The sequence below is a fragment of the Vipera berus genome, assembly GCF_964194415.1.
Source record: "Vipera berus genome assembly, chromosome: 1".
Lineage (NCBI taxonomy): Eukaryota > Metazoa > Chordata > Lepidosauria > Squamata > Viperidae > Vipera > Vipera berus.
The window spans coordinates 180,603,839-180,622,761 of NC_138202.1; the positions used below are offsets into that span (position 1 = coordinate 180,603,839).

The 18,923-nt window shown below is 40.0% G+C and overlaps 1 protein-coding gene across 1 annotated transcript in view; it reads right to left on the reverse strand.

The window, feature by feature from the left end:
• Positions 1-18,923, reverse strand: part of KANSL1L (KAT8 regulatory NSL complex subunit 1 like) — a 66,590-nt gene that overhangs the window by 9,136 nt on the left and 38,531 nt on the right. Inside the window, exons 10-13 of the mRNA XM_081313627.1 lie at positions 16,131-16,252; positions 9,674-9,798; positions 7,229-7,283; positions 5,291-5,400 (exon numbers count right to left, since the gene is read on the reverse strand). Of these exons, the coding sequence (XP_081169753.1) occupies positions 5,291-5,400; positions 7,229-7,283; positions 9,674-9,798; positions 16,131-16,252 (412 nt within the window). The remainder of the gene's footprint in view (positions 1-5,290; positions 5,401-7,228; positions 7,284-9,673; positions 9,799-16,130; positions 16,253-18,923) is intronic.

The following is an 18,923-nucleotide window of genomic DNA, read 5'->3' on the forward strand; positions in this document are numbered from 1 at the left end:
AGTATAGGTTCACCTGTTTGAGCAGGGGGCTGGACAAGAAGACCTCCAAGGTTCTGTTCTGTTCCTGTTTCTATTATTCCTATTCCTAGTCTATTCATTATGCCCAGGAGATTCTATATGAAGGTCCTTTAGAATATTTCACTTTAACAGGAACATATTCATATTCAAGTACCCCAATCAAGAAAATGGCAAAGAGCCATTAATAAACAGCCCAACCAAAGGATCCCTAAGACCGCCCCCATCCACACAGTCAAGACACCAGAATATAAACCGATAGCAAAGAAGGAGTAGCACTGATGATGTTACCTAGTTAGGGTAATGAAATGTCTGCAAGAAAACAAGCAAGCTCAAAAGTACCCTGAGCTACAAATATTCTCCTTCATTAGATTCATATCCATTGGTTTCCATTAAGCAATTTGTTTCTTAAAACAGAAGAGAAATGGTTGCTAAGTGAACGTGTTTGTGTGATTGTGTGTGAGAGAGATGCTACAAAGATTGTTGTCTCATAATTACCAGTTGACTCTTATCTTAGCATACATATGTGCACATAAGTATGGACGTTGGTTGGAAAATGACCTTTTAAAATTACTGTTGTATTTGTGAATGGTTGCAAAATGAGGTAGCCACTAAACAAGGAATGGCTATACTTCTTTGTTGCAGTTAATGGTGATATGACAATATTTCAGCTATTACACTATACCAAGAGCTTTTACAACATATACAACAGTTCTGTTACTCGTGTGTGTGTGTATGTGTGTGTGTGTGTGTGTGTGTGTGTATACACATATATGAAATACATATATGGATTTCAGACAGTTGGCTACTAATTTTTCCACCTTTGGGATTATGTTCATGATATTCTTCATTTGTTCAGGTTACCTGGCCTTCTAGTTAAACTACAGAGGCTCACCTATAGGGTTCAAATATCTTGCCTATTGTAAGAACTCTTTTGAATTCCTACCAGGCCAAGGTTGTATGCCTTGCATGGCTAACTAGAGAAATTCAAGTCTAAAGTTGCATCTCCTTGTTCATCACATACAAACTATTCCATCTTCTATATTTTCCTCACTCTTTGCAATTGCCTCTTTTGGAAAGAAAGACATTTGTAGCTATTTGCATTTTCTAAAATATCTACAATGACCTTCAGAAATCATTCTCAGTTGGAAATGCATAATACCAGTGACTATACAAGAAACAGAATCATAGAGTGGGCAGGGACCTTGGAGATCTTCTAGTCCTACACCCTGCTCAAGGCAGGACACCTTGTACATCCTGTCAAATGGTTGTCCAGTCTATTCTTGAAGGCAATGGATTCCTAGCTGATGTTTTTGTTCATGCTCAGGACAGGTGCTTTTATTATGTTTTCACTGCAGGGTGACCAACCCTAAATATATGTTTATACAGTAAGTATAAAAAGAATGTTTAACCCATTAACTCATTGTGAACGACTTGCAATTTTACTTGTGGCTTTTCCACTGACTCTGCTTGGCAAAAGCTGGCTGTGAAACATGTAAGTACGCTATGAATCATATGATTGTGGACACTGCAACAGTTGCAAATGTGTGCAGGTTGCAAAGCACCCAAATGGCAATTGTGATTGTGGGGACACTGCAATGGTGTAAATGCGAGGACTGTCCATAAAATTATTATTTCAATGATGTTGTAACTTCAAATGGTCAGTAAACAAGGCAGTCATTAAGGAAGGTCTACTTTGGGCTTCCAGTTTGCGCATGCGGTGCTGGCGGATGGGCGAGAAGAATGCTCTCCCCCGCCGTTCGGTTTTTCTTCATTGGAGGACCCTGAAAAGGGTCAAAAGTCACCCTGGAGGGGCAACGACCGTGAGGAGGCCCTCCAATTGATCGCGGAAGGGCGGCAGCCCTCCGTTTGATTCGGAGCTGCTCCTCTGGCCCGATGAAGAAAAAATTGGCCATCAACATGGCTGATCATTAAGCCATTCCCTGCTGAAAGCCAAAATCACCATCAAGCACAACAAAGCAATGTGGAAGATTTGGGTGAGATCTTACCTTTCTTACTTCCCTAATTATTTTCCTGTGGGATTCTTCTGAAAATTTTCTACCCCTCTCTTGGAAGGGCGGCGACTGTATACTTGGGGACCTAAAACTTCAAAGCCTTAAAAGCTAAATAATTAAACAACCTTACTTGTACTTTTGGAATTTTGGGGCTATTAAAAAGTTCTTACTTCTACGGGGACCTACTACCCTATTTACTTTTTAAGCTGTGGAAGAAGGGGAAAAACCTGGATAAACTGGATAAAAGCTTTATATGAGTTTGCAAAAAGATTTTATATGTTATTGAGGACATCCTGTGGCAAAACCTGGTATAGCAAGTAAACATTCTCCTTATTGTGAGATTTGGCTATAACTCAGATTTGTCCTTGACATTATCTTTACAGATAAGAATTAGGAACACCTGGCACTGAAAAACAACCTTTAGGAATAGTGGAGGTGGACATTTACTGACTTTTATCAAAAATAGCTTCCACTAAAGACCTACCTGTAAACACCAAAGAAATGGAGGAATATTATCCACAACTTGATTATAAACTTATACTTGAAACAATCCTGGCAATGACTGAGCAAATGAAAGCCAGACTGAAAGATAAAAGTGACAGCTTAAACTTACCAAATGAAGCTCTGATTCCAAATGATGAATTGACAATCCAAAAACCAACAGAAGAGGAGGAAATTAACATCAAAATAGGGGACTTTAAAGAACAACTACAATCTACTGAAAGCCTTGATGTCCAAATCTCGATTTCCACTATAAAATCTACAATTCAAAAAACAACAGAAGCCGAAGAAAGCAACACTAAGATGGAGGATGCCAAAGGCCTTCAAATACAGTATATTAAGAATCTAGCCAACCAAACAATAACTATAATACTGGACATGACCTCTTACCTAAGCCAGATGGGACTGGAAGAAGAAAACCAGACTGAACTAATGACAACTGTACTACACCAAACATGAAGATTTGATCTATTAGAGCAACAATTCAGTGACTATAAAGGGGTCACTCTCTTTGAAAAATTGACAACTGGATGGTCTCCCTGGATTCAAACAACATGTGTAGGAATGAAGGGAGACACACTTGAGAATCTAAAGGCACTGATATATGGAAGCCTGTTTGGCACAAAAAGGAAGCTAGAGTCAGATTTTAAAAGTGGGTTTTTTTCTTTCTGCTGAGATTTGTAATGATAGAGCTTAAAATTTCTTTTAATGGGCTAAGGGGAATCTTTAAAAGATATAAACTGATTTTATATTTAGGATCGAGATTTCTAAGGGAAATGAAAATTAGGTACTAGAACTTAACTTTGATTATATTACAGAACTTGGAATGATACAACAAAAGACACCTTTTTAATAATAGATGAACTACTAAAATGATAAACAGAATATATTTGTGAAATAAAATAAGAATGCAACTAAATGAACAATGTATGTATTTCAGATATAATAACTATATGATGAAATAGGGGAAATGTGGGCTACCCGAAAATAGGCTAATTTGGAGCACTGTATTGAAATTAAAATTTTAGAAAAGGACATGGAAAAGTATAAGTGAAAATATATTGATAATTGCTTTAATTGATTGTGTCACAACTAGAAATGTATTAATTTGATTATGATATTGTAACAGAATTGGAGACGGAATTTTTGTTGATGTAACCTGAGCTATGTACAAAAAGATTCTGTTATTGCATTTTTGACTACCCAATCACCACATTGCTTCATAAATATTTGGATGTAAAATTAGAAAACCAATAAAACCTGTGTTTGTTTGTTTTTTAAAAGCAAGGTCTACTTTTATCATGAAATCCCAAGAGGGATGTCAATATCCCCTCTGTGCTCTACAAAACTGTTTTACCAACTGACCAACAAGGAATGGCTGTGGAGATTCTTAGTCATCCAGGTCATGGTTGTGATCACATCTTTCTTTCTTTGAGCCTTCCTGACAGTCTCCCTGTCTGACACTGGCAAAACTGCAATTTAATTACAGTCTTTTACTTTTACCAAATATTACTTACTAGATGTCAAGAGATGGACAGATAAATTATCATTCATTTGTGGACTTGTTTCCTCTAGCACTTAAATAAGATAGCCATTCATTCATTCATTCATACAAATATTACATATAGAACTCATAGAAGATGGGTTTATCTGTGCATTCACACAACCCAGTCAAAACATTTGGCAAAATTGTGCCTTTAACTTTACAGAAATGTCTGGTATTGCTTTGATCCCTTGATCGTGCCAAAACTACTTTCCATTTACAAATGGGGAAATCACACCAAAAAACATGCATGCTGAGTGGGGAGATTTGTTTTTTTTTTGTTTGTTTATTTTAAAAATCCTTCACAGTTCTTAGATTCTGACATGGAGCTCTGCCCAAGAATATCAACCTTTTGAGGAAGCACGGATGGCCAATCCATTAATCACTTGAACAAATAATCAGCCTATTAATCATTGTTAAAGCTTATTCACACATATTGGTGAGCCTGTAATGTTCCAGAACTTACATTTAATAGGCGGCTTGCCCTTTCCCTTCAGTATGGCTCAGTTTCAGCTAATCCTGCTTGATTGCTAGCATTAGCTCACTGAGAATTTCTGAGTTTTTCCTAGTGTATTTTATTGTGCTTTGTGTTTATATATTAAAATTTTAAATTTCCACATAATGCTATCTCATCATATAACTTTATTTTCAGGAAGCAAAGAACTACTTAGTTTTATAATAACAGGACTGCATTGGTTGTATGAATGTTGCACTTTTTCTTTTTGAAACAGCTCTTGGGTTATTTTCTCACTTAAATTCCTTCAAACCCCAGTTCCTAATTAAAAAAAAATATTTTGCTATACAAAATGGAAGCATGTTGTAGAAAAATAAGTCAATTGAGAATGAACTACAGTTCTGTGGATTTTAAAAACCCATTTTTTAATATTTGTTTTCAGATGCCACTAACAAAATGAAAATTTTGAATACATTTGCATAAGTGAAGGTTTTGTAACTATGCAAGAAAATCAAGACATACTTCTTTGTTCATGTACAGCTACACAGTACTATGTCAAGCATCTTGTCTGTGTAAGAATTAGGTGCAAATGCTGACAACAAGCATTATATTTGCAATAGTAAATTTTCATTTGAATAATAGTAAAGTAAGGTTTAGATAACTCCCATAACGTAACTAATTTTGTAAGAGAAACCTGGCTGAAGAATTTGAAACTACTAGCAATAAACAAAAATGTAATTCCATCTTTTAATTTCAACCTGCCTATTCCTTCTAGGACATCGACACTTTTCCCACAGCGACCACCGTGCTTTTTCTTTGTCTTCATATTTTGAATGGCGTGTAGCATAGACATCATCAGACAGATCTTCTGCCTAGGTATTAGAATACTTATATTGTAAATCTTATTTAATGAATGAGAACAGTTTTCTCACAAAACATTGTTATGGATTCAGCATTCCAAAATATACTGAGCATTGAGCATTAGTGGGAATCTGGGCCAAAATACAAGAGTGAGCAATACACATTTTGTCTTATCTTTCTCCCCATACACCACCATAGCCTCTCTTTTCAGATACTCCACCAGTTTACATGAATGAATACATACCTAGCTTGTTCCATTTTTGTTTTTAAAGACCTAAATGGACTGGAGCTTTTTCTCTTACTTTGATAAGGTGGCAAAATAAAAATAATAAAATGTTACTGTTTCTCTTCCACGGAGATGGGAAGTTTGCCCTCCTCACCTATTAATTTGATGGCAGCCAGTGCCATGACCATAATATCCTTCTGGACTGATGGCAAGTGGAGAGTTGGAGGTATTATGGAGGTTCCATATGGTGATTGGGGGAGGGAGGACTCTAATACCATGAGCTCAGGGATTACTCCTATGCTATTCAATATTTAAATTAAACATGATACAAACAAAAGTGCCCTAAACTCAGTAAAAGAAGGGTTTATGATTTAAGGATCTTTCTGGGGTCTAAGCTCCTGCTCATAAGATAAGCAGAAATCAAGGCTGGGCCTCTGCCCAGCTCTTGAGGGTGAACAAGAATGCCGTGGTGATGGAACTCTCATCTTCTCACTACGCACTTCATCACAGTATATGGGACCCCAGGTGCAAGTGACTTAACAACTGCCTTGCATAGCAATGGAAATTCTGGTCACAGTTGTGGTTGTAATTCGACGATTACCTGTATGCATTTGGACCTTTCTGATTATGGGCAGTCATCGTAGGAAATCTAGGCATGCTGATATTTGGCCTTTTTATTGTGTAGTTGATTTATACACATAATTGTTCACTGTCCTTCACAATTTGGACAGGCTAAAAATATCATTAAACAAGCAAACAACAATATGGACTACTGAAAATCAAGTAAGTTCTTGCCAGCCACAGTTGACCCTGGTCAATAGATTTGTGAACACCTGTCCAATCCAATGCTATCAATTGATCCCATTTTAGTAAAAACTCTCAAAATATTCTTTTGCAATCTGTCCCAGAACAAGAATAATTACACTGCCATGTGTGTTTGTTTGTGTGCCTTCAAATCATGCTGACTCCTGCAAGTCCCTGCATTTCTTCTGGCAGTATTTTTGGAAGTATTTTGCCACTGCCTTTTTTCCTAGAGCTGAGGGAGGAGGTCTGACCCAAAGTAACCCAGTTGGCTCTGTGTTAAGGTAGCACTAGAACTCATGCTCTCCCAGTTTCTAGCCTGATGCCTTAATTACAACACCAAACTGATTCTCCTCTATAGTTTTAGATAAAAAATACTCAAAGTATTTATAATTTTATTATACATTTTATAATAATATTTTTATTATAAAATTTATTTTACTTTACCTATACAGTAAGTTGTACAATGGGTAGTAGCATGAGGGAAACATTATTCCTTGAAATGTGAAAGTAATTATATCCTTTGAAAGACTTTTGTGGTAGCTTCAAAGACTGTTCCCAGGTCTCTGAATATGCAGTTGTGCATATATAGCTGCTTCATTTCACTTGTGGTTCCACTATTGTATGTTAACTGAAGCAGCCACCTAAACTTCCCAGAGGATATATATACTTTCAGATTTCAAGAATGCTTTGCTCCTACTAACACGGTTTCCTTTCAATGCTTTCACAATCTGATATATAATAATTTATCTGTGAGTAGAAATACAAAATTCCTCACTGCAAAACAACAGTTGAACATAAATAGACCTTACCTTCTCTTCATCCTCATGCAGTTTTTCTGAAGGTTTTAGGCTAATTATTCTCCAGCTGTTAATAAAAGAGATTCTTCTTTGAAAATTGTTTATATAAAATTCAAAAATCTAATTCATTATGAAAAATAATTTCTACTCTAAAAACTGCAAACAAACCTGCTGATTCAATTACATAATTGAATTTTCTCATAATGTTTGGCTTTGACATAATTTAAATTAAGATTTATCTTATGAAATCATTTGTGCAAATGCACCGATGTACTGTGTTTATTTGAACATAAGATCATGTGTTCCAATGTAATTTTAAAATTGGAGGGTCAACCCATATTCGGTAAGATTATGGCTAAGGGAGGCCAATAACTTTTTTTGGTAATCTTTTGTTTATCTATCTTAAATTATCTTAAATTAAAAGTAACCTTGCTTTTGAGTGAAGATAGTATCTGCTTTTATGTGATTCTTTGTACTACATGGCTACAAATTTATTAATGGCCTGTACAAATGGGAAATATATTCCCGTTTTAAACAAATATTTCTTATCTGTGTTTTATACATTCTTGGTATATTTCCATCAAAAATCTATATTAACCAAAGAGTTACCTTTGTAATTGGTTCATTTTCTTTCCTCTTTCTAAGATAGCTAAGGTAGCAATGTCCTGATAGACTAGATACTGTTTCACTGACTTGCAATGAACGTCAGTAATGACAAACAAAAGTTGTGAATGTCTGAAAGCAGAGACACACTGGTTGCTTCTGACAGCTGCTTAAATGTAGTCATCACAATTCACTGATATAAGGGCTGAAAAGTGGGGAAATATCTAGTTGTATGAAAAGGTTTAGGCATTTCTGGTGAAATTGTATGTTTAATAAACCACTAAATGAACAGGTGTGGCTTGTTTTTTGTTTATTACAAATGCTTCATCCTTTCTCTTCCAGATATATTATGTAGTTGTAACCAATCAATTAAATTTTGGTTTCATTAATCCAAAGTATCTTGTTCCAAAACGTTTCAAGCTTATAAATATGTACTAAGGTTATGACTATTGAAACTAAAAGATTTCCTTCTGATAACTGTGGACCACTGTTGGAAAAGTAATGTTATACAATGGACTTGTAACCAAGTATTCCTGTGTTGGTTCACCTTTTCAGGAGGATATTTGGGATCTATACAGATGCAGTTTAGCAAGTCTGAATAGCACAGCTTTTCCTCAGTTTTCTGGATCTTTCCATTCCACTTAATTTCCATTTTAAATAATCTTTCTTTCAGTTGAAATAAGTATAAGTGTTTAAATATTTTATAGCCCTCACTGGTTTTTCAAAAGTAAATTATTTCTATTTTTAAATGCTCATAAATCTGCTTAAAAAAGCCCATGATTGTTGAAAATATTTAATTATTTCCCCTAGGCCACCGGTCTGCAACCCGCGGCTCCGGAGCCGCATGCGGCTCTTTCAGCCGGCTCCTGCGGCTCCTCAGTCCTCTGCCATGTGCAGTCCCCCCCCAAAAAAAAGTGGGACTAAAAAAGTTCGACCAATCAATTCAAATATGCAGGGTAGGTGCATATCTCGCCTTGGCTCCACTCTTCAGTCAAACCCTGTTCTGCGCATGCGCGCACATTTTTTTGCGGCTCCCAGTTTTTCCTTTTGTGAGGGAACCGGTTCCGAGTGGCTCTTTCACTGTTTCAGGTTGCTGACCCCTGCCCTAGGCAATTATAGATCCGATTCATTCACCATTAGTAACTTAATACTACTAACAACCTTACAGAAAAGGAGGACAACAGCTGAATCAACTTGAAGGATGTTCAAATTTTTGCATTTGCCATAATTATATAGAAGTGTATCAGCTTCTGTTCACTTGGGGATTTGTCAAAAATTTCACAAGGAATGACTAAACTTTTACATGCAACTGTATTTTCAAGCATATATAACATATAAATATATGCAGTATGACAGTGCCAAACAATTTTTGGATTTATATAGTAACATTGAAACAAACATTTTACTTTAAACATTTAAGAATTTTCATAGTATCTTAATATTTTCTGTCTACTGCAATATTATATACACAGAAAATACATTAATTGCACTGAACTCTGTTCATTCATATTGTATGACTTGATCAACAATAAACAGGATGAGTTTATATTTTTAACAGTACAAATCCTACAACTTTTCTGAATTAGCTCTGCTATTAATCCATGGGGTAAAGTCTGTAATATATTTTTTACAGAAATTTACATTTATAGAAAGTTGTGATATTCTATTAACCAACATAAGACATCTATAGCAAGAATCAGACCCAATAATTATTGAAAGCATTAAGAACAAATCCCAAGAGCAGTGTTGATTAGATCTTTCCACAATATTGTCAATTATATACAATATGCTTTCTATCAGAACAAAGTTTTATATAATTTATTTATATATAAAATTCAATAAAATTTCAAATACCTTGGGGTAAGAATTTCTTTATACTGCAGTTTCTCCAGTTTTGATGGTGCAATTAATGACATAGGAATAACAATATTATCTATGTCATAGGAACACTCACTTCTCAGTCTCCGCCTTGAATTGAGCTGTTTAAAAATTGTTTTATTTGACATTACAAAGCTATATGAAAACCAAATAAATTTCAGTGCATGTACTAGTAATAATACTGAGCTTTCAAACTCAAGATAAATACAATAATTTTCTACATAATATTTTCTTTTGAAGCTGGCAATGTTTCTTGTCGGTATTATAAAGTCATGCTTATTTCGAATGTATTAAATTGTGGAGAAATAATGTTGAATTGCTGAAATCGTAATTATTAGGACAATAAATCTGATACTAAACTTGTAGCTAGTTTAAACCATTAAAAATGAAATTACACAAAATAATAAAAATCAAAAGCATTTTTAAAAATATGATTATGATTGCTTGGATCAGCGGTCTCCAATCTTTGCGGCTTGGTGGCCTGGTGGGGAGAGACAAGGTAACCGGGCTGCACAAGTGTTGGGTTGGCGTGTGCCCACACAAGCAGCTCCACTCACACAAGAGAGAAGCTTTAGAGGCATGGTTTCACACTTCTTCAGGCTTCTCTGTGCCAAAAGCTTTTGCAAAGGGACGGAAGGCCTGAAGTCACACAAGATCGCTCCCCTGAAACTTTTTGTTCGTTTGCAAAAGCTTTTGGTATGGAGAAGAGAAGCTTTCGGGTGAGCAGTCTTGTGCTCCTTTAGACTCACCAGGGCTGCCCAACATTCCAAAAGCAGATTGGGTGTCCTGCACAGGCAGAATCGGTGAGTCAGCAAAGCTGAGCAGGGTGCGCTCGTCCCACTCAACCTCTGCTCGTCCCACTCCGCTTTCAGAGCATTGGGAGCAGATGGCTTGGCCGCCCAGCTGGGGCGGGGGGGGAGAGGGGAACCAGGCTGCATGAGTGATGAGCTGGTGCGTGGGTGCACACAGCTCCACTTGCACAAGAAAGAAAACTTTGGGGTGCTGCTCATGCAAGTGGAGCTCTGTGCGCACACTGGCCCACCTCTTGCATGGCCCAGTTTCGAATAGGTCATGGCTTCGTAGTGGGCCGTGGCTCGAGGATTGGGGACTCGTTTAGATAATAGATAAAAGTTAAGTGCTTAGATAATCACTCCTAATCACTATAATGCCCATAGCCTGCCAAACGTCCCTTAACTCAGGGCTTTTCAACCGGTGATACACGTACCACCTGTGGTACATTAGCACGTGGCAGGTGGTACGCGGCCCAGGCCAGCCAAGTGTAGTGGGGGAGGGAATGAGCCAGCACAGTCAAGGAGAGAGTCCTCCAGAGCTGCAGAGTAGCTGGGGAGAGGCAAAGGCCCCAGGCTCACTTCTGGCTCACCCGGAAGAGAAAGGAGGAGGAGGGGGGCAGAGACAGGAGAGGCTATAAAAGGAGGCATTTTGGGTGGGAGAGGGAGAGAGAAAAAAAGAAGCAGCCTTGGGAGGAGGTGGAGTCAGCTCTAGCTGAACCAAAGGGAAAGAAGGAGGAGGAGGAGGATGGGGGGAGAGGAGAGGAGATCAAGCAGGCCGACCATGAACTGATCTTCAACTGCTGTGGCAGCCACCTGTGCTGGCAGCAGCAAACAGGAAAGAAATGCAATAGGAGAGGGGTCACCCTCCATGAGGAATGAAGTAAGGCAGCAATGAAGAAAGGCAGCATCAGCTGCAGGTGAGGCAGGGAGGGAGGGAGAAGGGAAGGAGGGAGGAACGGAGATAGAGAGTGGAAGGATTCTTATGTGCTTTTGTGACTTTGAAGTTCTGGGATTTATGCAATGTGGGCTTTGTGGTCTTAAGGAGTGTTTGGCAATTTCTATTTGGCTGATGGCTGGTGTTAGCTTCTATTGCTCTGCTATTGTTAACTGTAAGTTTTGCTGCAAGGGATTTTGAAGTATTTTTCTCCTGAATGGATTTTGCCTGTAGCATTCCTTTACTTATGAATGGAGCCACTTGAGGAGGCTGCCTTAGCTGGCAGCCAGTACTTATTTACATTTTGTTTTCTTCCTTAAGTGCCAGCTCCTTAACTTTCCTTTCTAGTCAGTAGCTAATTCTTAAAGGGGAATACACCTTTTTAAATGAGTTCCCTCAATGGCTTGTCTTTTCTGTCTTTGGAGGCTTTTCCTTGTTTAATGAATATATGGAAGAGGGAAAATATGGGGGGGGGGGTGTTTCAAATTCTTCCTTCAGAAGGAGATGGGAATGAGAAAGAGGGAGGGAGGAAGGGAAGGAAGTCCCGCCTTAGCACTTGGCCACCAGCAGCCCTGCCATTGACTTTGCTTGTCAAAAGGTTGCAAAAGGGGATCACATGACCCTGGGACACTGTGACCATCACAAATATGAATCAGTTGCCAAGCATCCAAATATAAATCACATGACCCTGGGCATGCTGCAATGGTCATAAGTGTGAAAAATGGTCATAAGTCATTTCAGTGCAACTGCAACTTTGAACAGGTTTTTTTTTGGGTCATCAAATTTTTGACACCTTGCTAGGTGGTACTCGAATATTGCCATATCCTAAAAGTGGTACAATTGGTGAAAAGGTTGAAAAGCCCTGCCTTAAGTGAGCATCTTACTGAACTTGAAATCCCTTCAGGGCAAAACAAAGGCTTCTAGCTACAGCATCTTTATTTTTCCCTAGAGATTGTAAGAAAGGTAATACTATAAAATATTATCTAACAGGTGACTAAAGTTTTTCTCTGGTAAATAGCAAGGCTAAAGCACTACAAAAAGAATTTTTAAAAAATTCCATTTCTTGATAAAGAATTGGTGGGACAGCTATGAAGAGGCTTGATTAGGAAAATAAAAACACAGTTTCAGAAGACCATGCAGAGAAAACTTGGAAAGGGATAAAGATATAGACAGGAAATGAAAAAAAGAAAAATGGAGAAAAGCAGGCAGGCAGACTATGCTGGGTTGGTTTTAAAGACAAAAGAGGCAAAAAGAACACTTAGGTTTTTTGCGTTATTACAAATATCCATACTAAAGTTTTCAACATTTTGTGACATTGGGAAGATGCCTCAGAACAATGCTCAGGGCACTTTTTAAAGGATTATAGAATGCTTTTATAATTCAAGGCCAAGATTCAGCTTCTGAATCAGACTCTATATATTCTGTTATAAAGGCCTTAGGAACAAAAACAAATTGTAATTTGTCTTGCTATTAAATGATAATGTGATGTAATTTTAACAGTGATCTGAGCAGATACATTCAGAAATCCATCCTATATTTAATAATATTTTACTTCTGAGAAGTAAAATATTATTAAATATAGGATGGATTCGTCCGTGATTTGGTCGAGTGTGAGCAGGCGGACCTGGCTTGCATCACGGAGACTTGGTTGGGCCCAGAGGGCGGTATTCCTCTGGTTGATCTTTGCCCACCAGGTTTCCGGGTGCTACACCGGCCTCGGGCTCAGGGTAGGGGTGGGGGAGTGGCTGTTGTTATGAGGGAGACCTTGTGCCCGCGGGAGGCCACCGTTCCTCAGATAGTCGGGTGTGAGTCTCTCTTTTTGAGATGCGGCCCTGGTGCGCAGTTGGGCTTGCTCCTGGTGTACCTTTCGCCTAGTCACGCAGCAGCAGCCCTGCCCGAGCTTCTCGATGTCCTCTCTGGGTTGGTGATTGAGTTCCCGAAACTTATAGTTTTGGGGGACTTCAATCTACCATCTCTGGGAGGATCATCTGAGTTGGCTCGGGAGTTCATGGCTTCCATGACGGCCATGGACCTGACGCAAGTAATTTCAGGACCGACTCATGAGGGAGGCCACACCCTTGACCTAGTTTTCTTATCTGGACGGTGGTTAGATGATCTTGGTGGGGGCTCTCCAATTATTATGCCCCTGTCATGGACCGATCATCATCTCCTGCGGCTGGTCTTCCGTTTTGCTACCCCCCGCCGTGGGTGTGTGGAACCAGTTAGATGGTACCGCCCCAGACGCTTAATGGATCCCGAGAGGTTCCAGGCAGCGCTGGGGTCCCCACCTGCCTCCCCCACTCACAGCTCGGCAGATGCCTTAGTGGAAGCCTGGGAAAGGGCGGCCACTGAGGCTCTTGACCGAGTTGTACCCTTGCGGCCCCTGACCCGATGCAGATCCCGTTGAGCTCCATGGTTCTCCGCGGAGCTCCGGGAGATGAAGCGTCGGAGACGGGGCCTAGAGAGCGGTTGGAGGTCCAGCCGATCCGAATCCGACCGATTGCGACTAAGAACCTACATTAGGTCTTATCTCGCTGCGATAAGGGTGGCGAGGTCTAATCACTTCGCTACCCTTATCGCGTCCGCAGATAATCGCCCGGCCGCTCTGTTTAGGGTGACTCGCTCCCTCCTTAATCAGGAGGTGAGGGAGGAACCCTTGCAGGGTCGTGCCGAGGAGTTTAACAATTATCTGTCGGACAAAATCGCTCGGATTCGGATCGGTCTGGACTCTGACTGGGCAGAGTCTGGCGATCAGGACACGGGCGGTCTTGTCGATATCACCTGGGAGGAGTTTGATTCTGTGACTCCAGAGGAAGTGGACAGGATCATGGGGAGGCTGAGCACCACCACATGTTTATTGGACCCGTGCCCTTCCTGGCTGGTTTATGCAGCCCGGGAGAGGACACGCAGCTGGTTCCAAGCAGTTATATCAGCTTCTTTGAGTGAGGGTAGCTTCCTTGCCATCTTGAAAGAGGCGGTGGTGAGGCCTCTCCTCAAGAAGCCTGCCTTGGACCCAGCTGTATTGAACAACTTTCGTCCGGTCTCCAACCTTCGCTTTCTTGCGAAGGTTGTTGAGAGTGTGGTGGCGCATCAGCTCCCTTTGGTCCTGGATGAAGCGGATTATCTAGACCCGTACCAATCGGGTTTCAGGCCCGGGCACAGCACGGAGACGGCATTGGTCGCGCTGGTGAATGATCTCTGGAGGGCTCGGGACAGGGGTCATTCCTCTGTTCTAGTCCTATTAGACCTCTCAGCGGCTTTCGATACCATCGACCATGGTATCCTGCTGCGGCGTCTCAGGGGATTGGGAGTGGGAGGCACGGTCTTACAGTGGTCGGTGTTGACAGGAGGGCAGAGGTCGATCGCGAGGTCTCTCGTTTGTGGAGTTCCTCAGGGGTCGGTCCTCTCGCCTCTCCTGTTCAACATCTACATGAAACCGCTGGGTGAGATCATTCGTGGCTTTGGAGTTGGGTATCATCAGTATGCTGATGATACCCAGCTTTTTCTTTCGACCCCAAACCACCCCAGTGATGCCCTCAACGTGATGTCCCGTTGCCTGGAGGCGGTTCGGGTCTGGATGGGGACGAACAGACTTCAACTCAACCCCGACAAGACCGAGTGGCTTTGCATACCTTCATCCTGGGTTTATTTGGATATTCCATCTCTTTCTATGGGGGGTGAATTATTACCCCCCGTAGATAGGGCTCGCAACTTGGGAGTCCTCCTAGATTCACGGCTCACCTTGGAAGATCACATGGTGGCTGTGACTAGGGGGGCTTTCGCCCAGGTTCGCCTGGTGCGCCAGTTGCGGCCCTATCTAAGCCGGGATGATTTATGCACGGTCACTCATGTGCTCGTGACCTCTCGTCTGGACTACTGCAACGCTCTCTACATGGGGCTTCCCTTGAGGACCACCCGGAGGCTCCAACTGGTACAGAATGCAGCCGCGAGAGTTGTGTTGGGAGTCTCCCGATGCTCCCACGTTACACCTCTGCTCCGTGAGCTGCATTGGTTGCCAGTTGTCTTCCGGGTGAGATTCAAGGTACTAGTAATGGTGTTTAAAGCCCTACATGGCAGGGGTCCGGAGTACCTTAGGGAACACCTGCTGCCGGCATCAACTTCCCTCCGCCCTGTGCGTTCCCACAGAGAGGGCCTCCTCAGGGTGCCACCGGTCAGAGAATGTAGATTGGTGGCCCCCAGGGGGAGATCTTTCTCTGTGGGCGCCCCAGAATTATGGAACCAGCTACCAGTTGAGCTCCGGACGGCGCCCGATCTCCGCTCCTTCCGCCGCGACCTAAAAACATACTTGTTCGAACAAGCCGGCCTGGCCTGAGGGGGGATTGGGGGGGTTATTATTATTTTATTGGGGTTATTTATTATGTATTAATTGTTCTTTTAACGGGCATATATTTAATTACTTTTAACTTTTGTAATTTTGTATTTTACTCTTGCCCTGTACACCGCCCTGAGTCCTTCGGGAGAAGGGCGGTATAGAAATATTAATAAATTAAAATTAAATTAAAGTATGTTGAAGCATGAGATATGATTTAAAATTCATTAAAGTGAAATAGTAAACTTCAGCTCCTAAAAACTAAAAATTGCCTTAAAATTCATCATTACAGAAAAATACCATTGCCCCATAGAAGCTGTTTAAAAGAGTTACCCATTTATAATTTTTTTTGAAAAAATAGACAATGTGATATTATACCTGTGATGAGATACTGTGACTTGATCTAGATAACATATCAACATTGGATACTGCTGTAAAATTACTGTAAGACTCCTGTCCTTCATTCTGAAAAGTCACTGCTTCACAACTATTATTTTCTCCTGTGATGAAAAGATTAAAAACATCAATTAATGAACAAAATTCTAAATAATGCACATACAACATAGATACTTCACAGGAAATTGAGAAAGCATATCCACAGTAGAAACTAGGCTAGCAGTGCAATTATTATGAGTTTTTCACCCTAGATCACAGAACAGAGTAACAGAGTTGGAAGGGACCTTGGAGGTGTTCTAGTCCAACCCCCGGCTCAAGGAGGAGACCCTATACCATTCCAGACAAGTAACTGTCCAGTCTCTTTTTAAAAACCTCCAGTGATGGACACCCCCCCACACATACACAACTTTTAAAGGCAAGCTGATTTATTGTTTTCACTGTTAGGAAATTTCTCCTTAGTTCTAGGTTGCTTCTCTCCTTGATTAATTTCCATCCATTGTTTCTAGTCTTGCCTTCTGGTGCTTTGAAAAATAGGTTGACCCTCTCCAGCCCTCAAATGTTGGAATACTGTTATCATGTCACGCCTGGTCCTTCTTTTCACTAGACATACCCAATTCCTATTGAGCCAGGTTTCACACAATCTGTACCAGTACATTTCATTTTTCTTGCCTAAGTGTAAAACCTTACTTTTCTCTACACTGAATTTCATTTTATTAGATAGGGTCCATTGGATACATAAATATGGATCTGTTACTACAGAATTTGTTTTCTATACTACCATCAGTTTTAATGCTTGAGTCATACACTATACTAAAAGGAAACATCTTTTTAATTAACTTACTTAACTAAGTTAGGGACTGTAGCCAAGAAATTAAAAGACGCTTGCTCCTGGGGAGGAAAGCCATGGCAAATCTAGACAGCACACTAAAAAGCAGAGACATCACCCTGCCAACAAAAGCGCGTATAGTCAAGGCTATGGTCTTCCCAGTTGCAATGTATGGCAGTGAAAGCTGGACCATAAAAAAGGCTGAGCGCCAAAGAATTGAGGCCTTTGAACTATGGTGCTGGAGAAGACTCCTGTGAGTCCCTTGGACTGCAAGGCGATCAAACCGGTCAGTCCTGGAAGAGATCAACCCTGACTGCTCTTTAGAAGGCCAGATCCTAAAGCTAAAACTCAAATACTTTGGCCACCTAATGAGAAGGAAGGACTCACTGGAGAAGAGCCTAATGCTGGGAAAGATTGAGGGCAATAGAAGAAGGGGACGACAGAGAATGAGGTGGCTGGATGGAGTCACTGAAGCGGTAGGCATGAGCTTAAATGGACTCCAGAAGATGGTAGAGGACAGGAAGGCCTGGAGGAACGTTGTCCATAGGGTCGCGATGAGTTGGACACGACTTCGCAGCTAACAACAACAACTAAGTTAAATAATGTTTACTTTTTACTTTTTTAAGCAACCTAGAACTAAGAAGAAATTTCCTAACAGTGAGAACAATAAGCCAGTGGAACAGCTTGCCTTCAGAAGTTCTGGGTGCTCCATCATTGGAGGCTTTTAAAAAGAGACTGGACAACCACCTACCTTAAATGATATAAGGTCTCCTGCCTGAGCAGGGGGTTGGACCAGAAGACCTCCAAGGTCCCTTCCAGCTCTATTATTCTATTCCATTGATAACAATTTTATGTAGATCCTTTAAAAAAGAGACAGTTCCAATAGACAGTACAGCTAAATGGTTCATTGTTTTAATTTCTTTAATTAAATACTATATTTAGTTCATTGTGTTATTATTGATTTAGAAAACTAGTAAGACAGCATTTTTCTGAACTTAATAAATTGAAAGTATATTTTTCATACTTTTTCATATATTTTTATATGCTTTCACATGAAATTCTATCCAGTACCTTTCATCTTTGGATGAGTTCAGGAAGATTAGGAATACTAACCCTGCCACCCTACAATTAGCTTTTACATGTAAAACAGTGAGTAAATATAATGAGATCTTCTGCTCATTCCATTCTCATTCTTGAGCCCCATTGTACACTCAAATTTAGATATTGGCCAGAAGTGAATTCACAGACTGCCCTGCTACTTGAAAAATGACAAGCAAGCAACAATCTTCTTTATAATATTAAAACCAATACTAGTAGTTTATTAAACATGTATATTGCCTCTTAACAACTTTTTAATGGGATCCTTTTAATGGAAGTTTAGGAAGTTTACATAGCAGAAACCAGCAGTATCACAGAAAAGTGAATGAAGGATTCTTTTGAGTTCAAACAGAATTATTATTTCACCCTATTGATTTGCAGTCATGGCTTCTTGTTAAAGTTTTTATTATTTTATTTTAATAGTGAAGACACATTTCCCCTACTGGAATAAATCTAATCCAAATTCCTTTGTGCAGGGTTTTAGGTCTCCAATATGCCTTATTGTTTTGAATCAGATATGAAAATAGAGATCAGAGTCTGGCTCTTAATGTTTATACATTGGTTAAAAAATGTGTCTTTACCACAGCATCCTACCCTCTTGAGGATGTCAGGTAACTTCACTAAAAGAGTTCCCTTATAACCAAATTATATGCAATTTTCTTCCACAAAATATATTGTACTAAAAAGGGGCTATGACCAAGAGATGTTGCTCATTAACAATATTGAGATGTTTCTCATTATGAATGTAGAGTGCCAAATTGATCTAGTTCTTAAATTATCTGTGGACTATTGAATAGGGTATCTTCTAAAATGAGCCTCATACCTCAAGGATTATTCAGGATACAGAATAT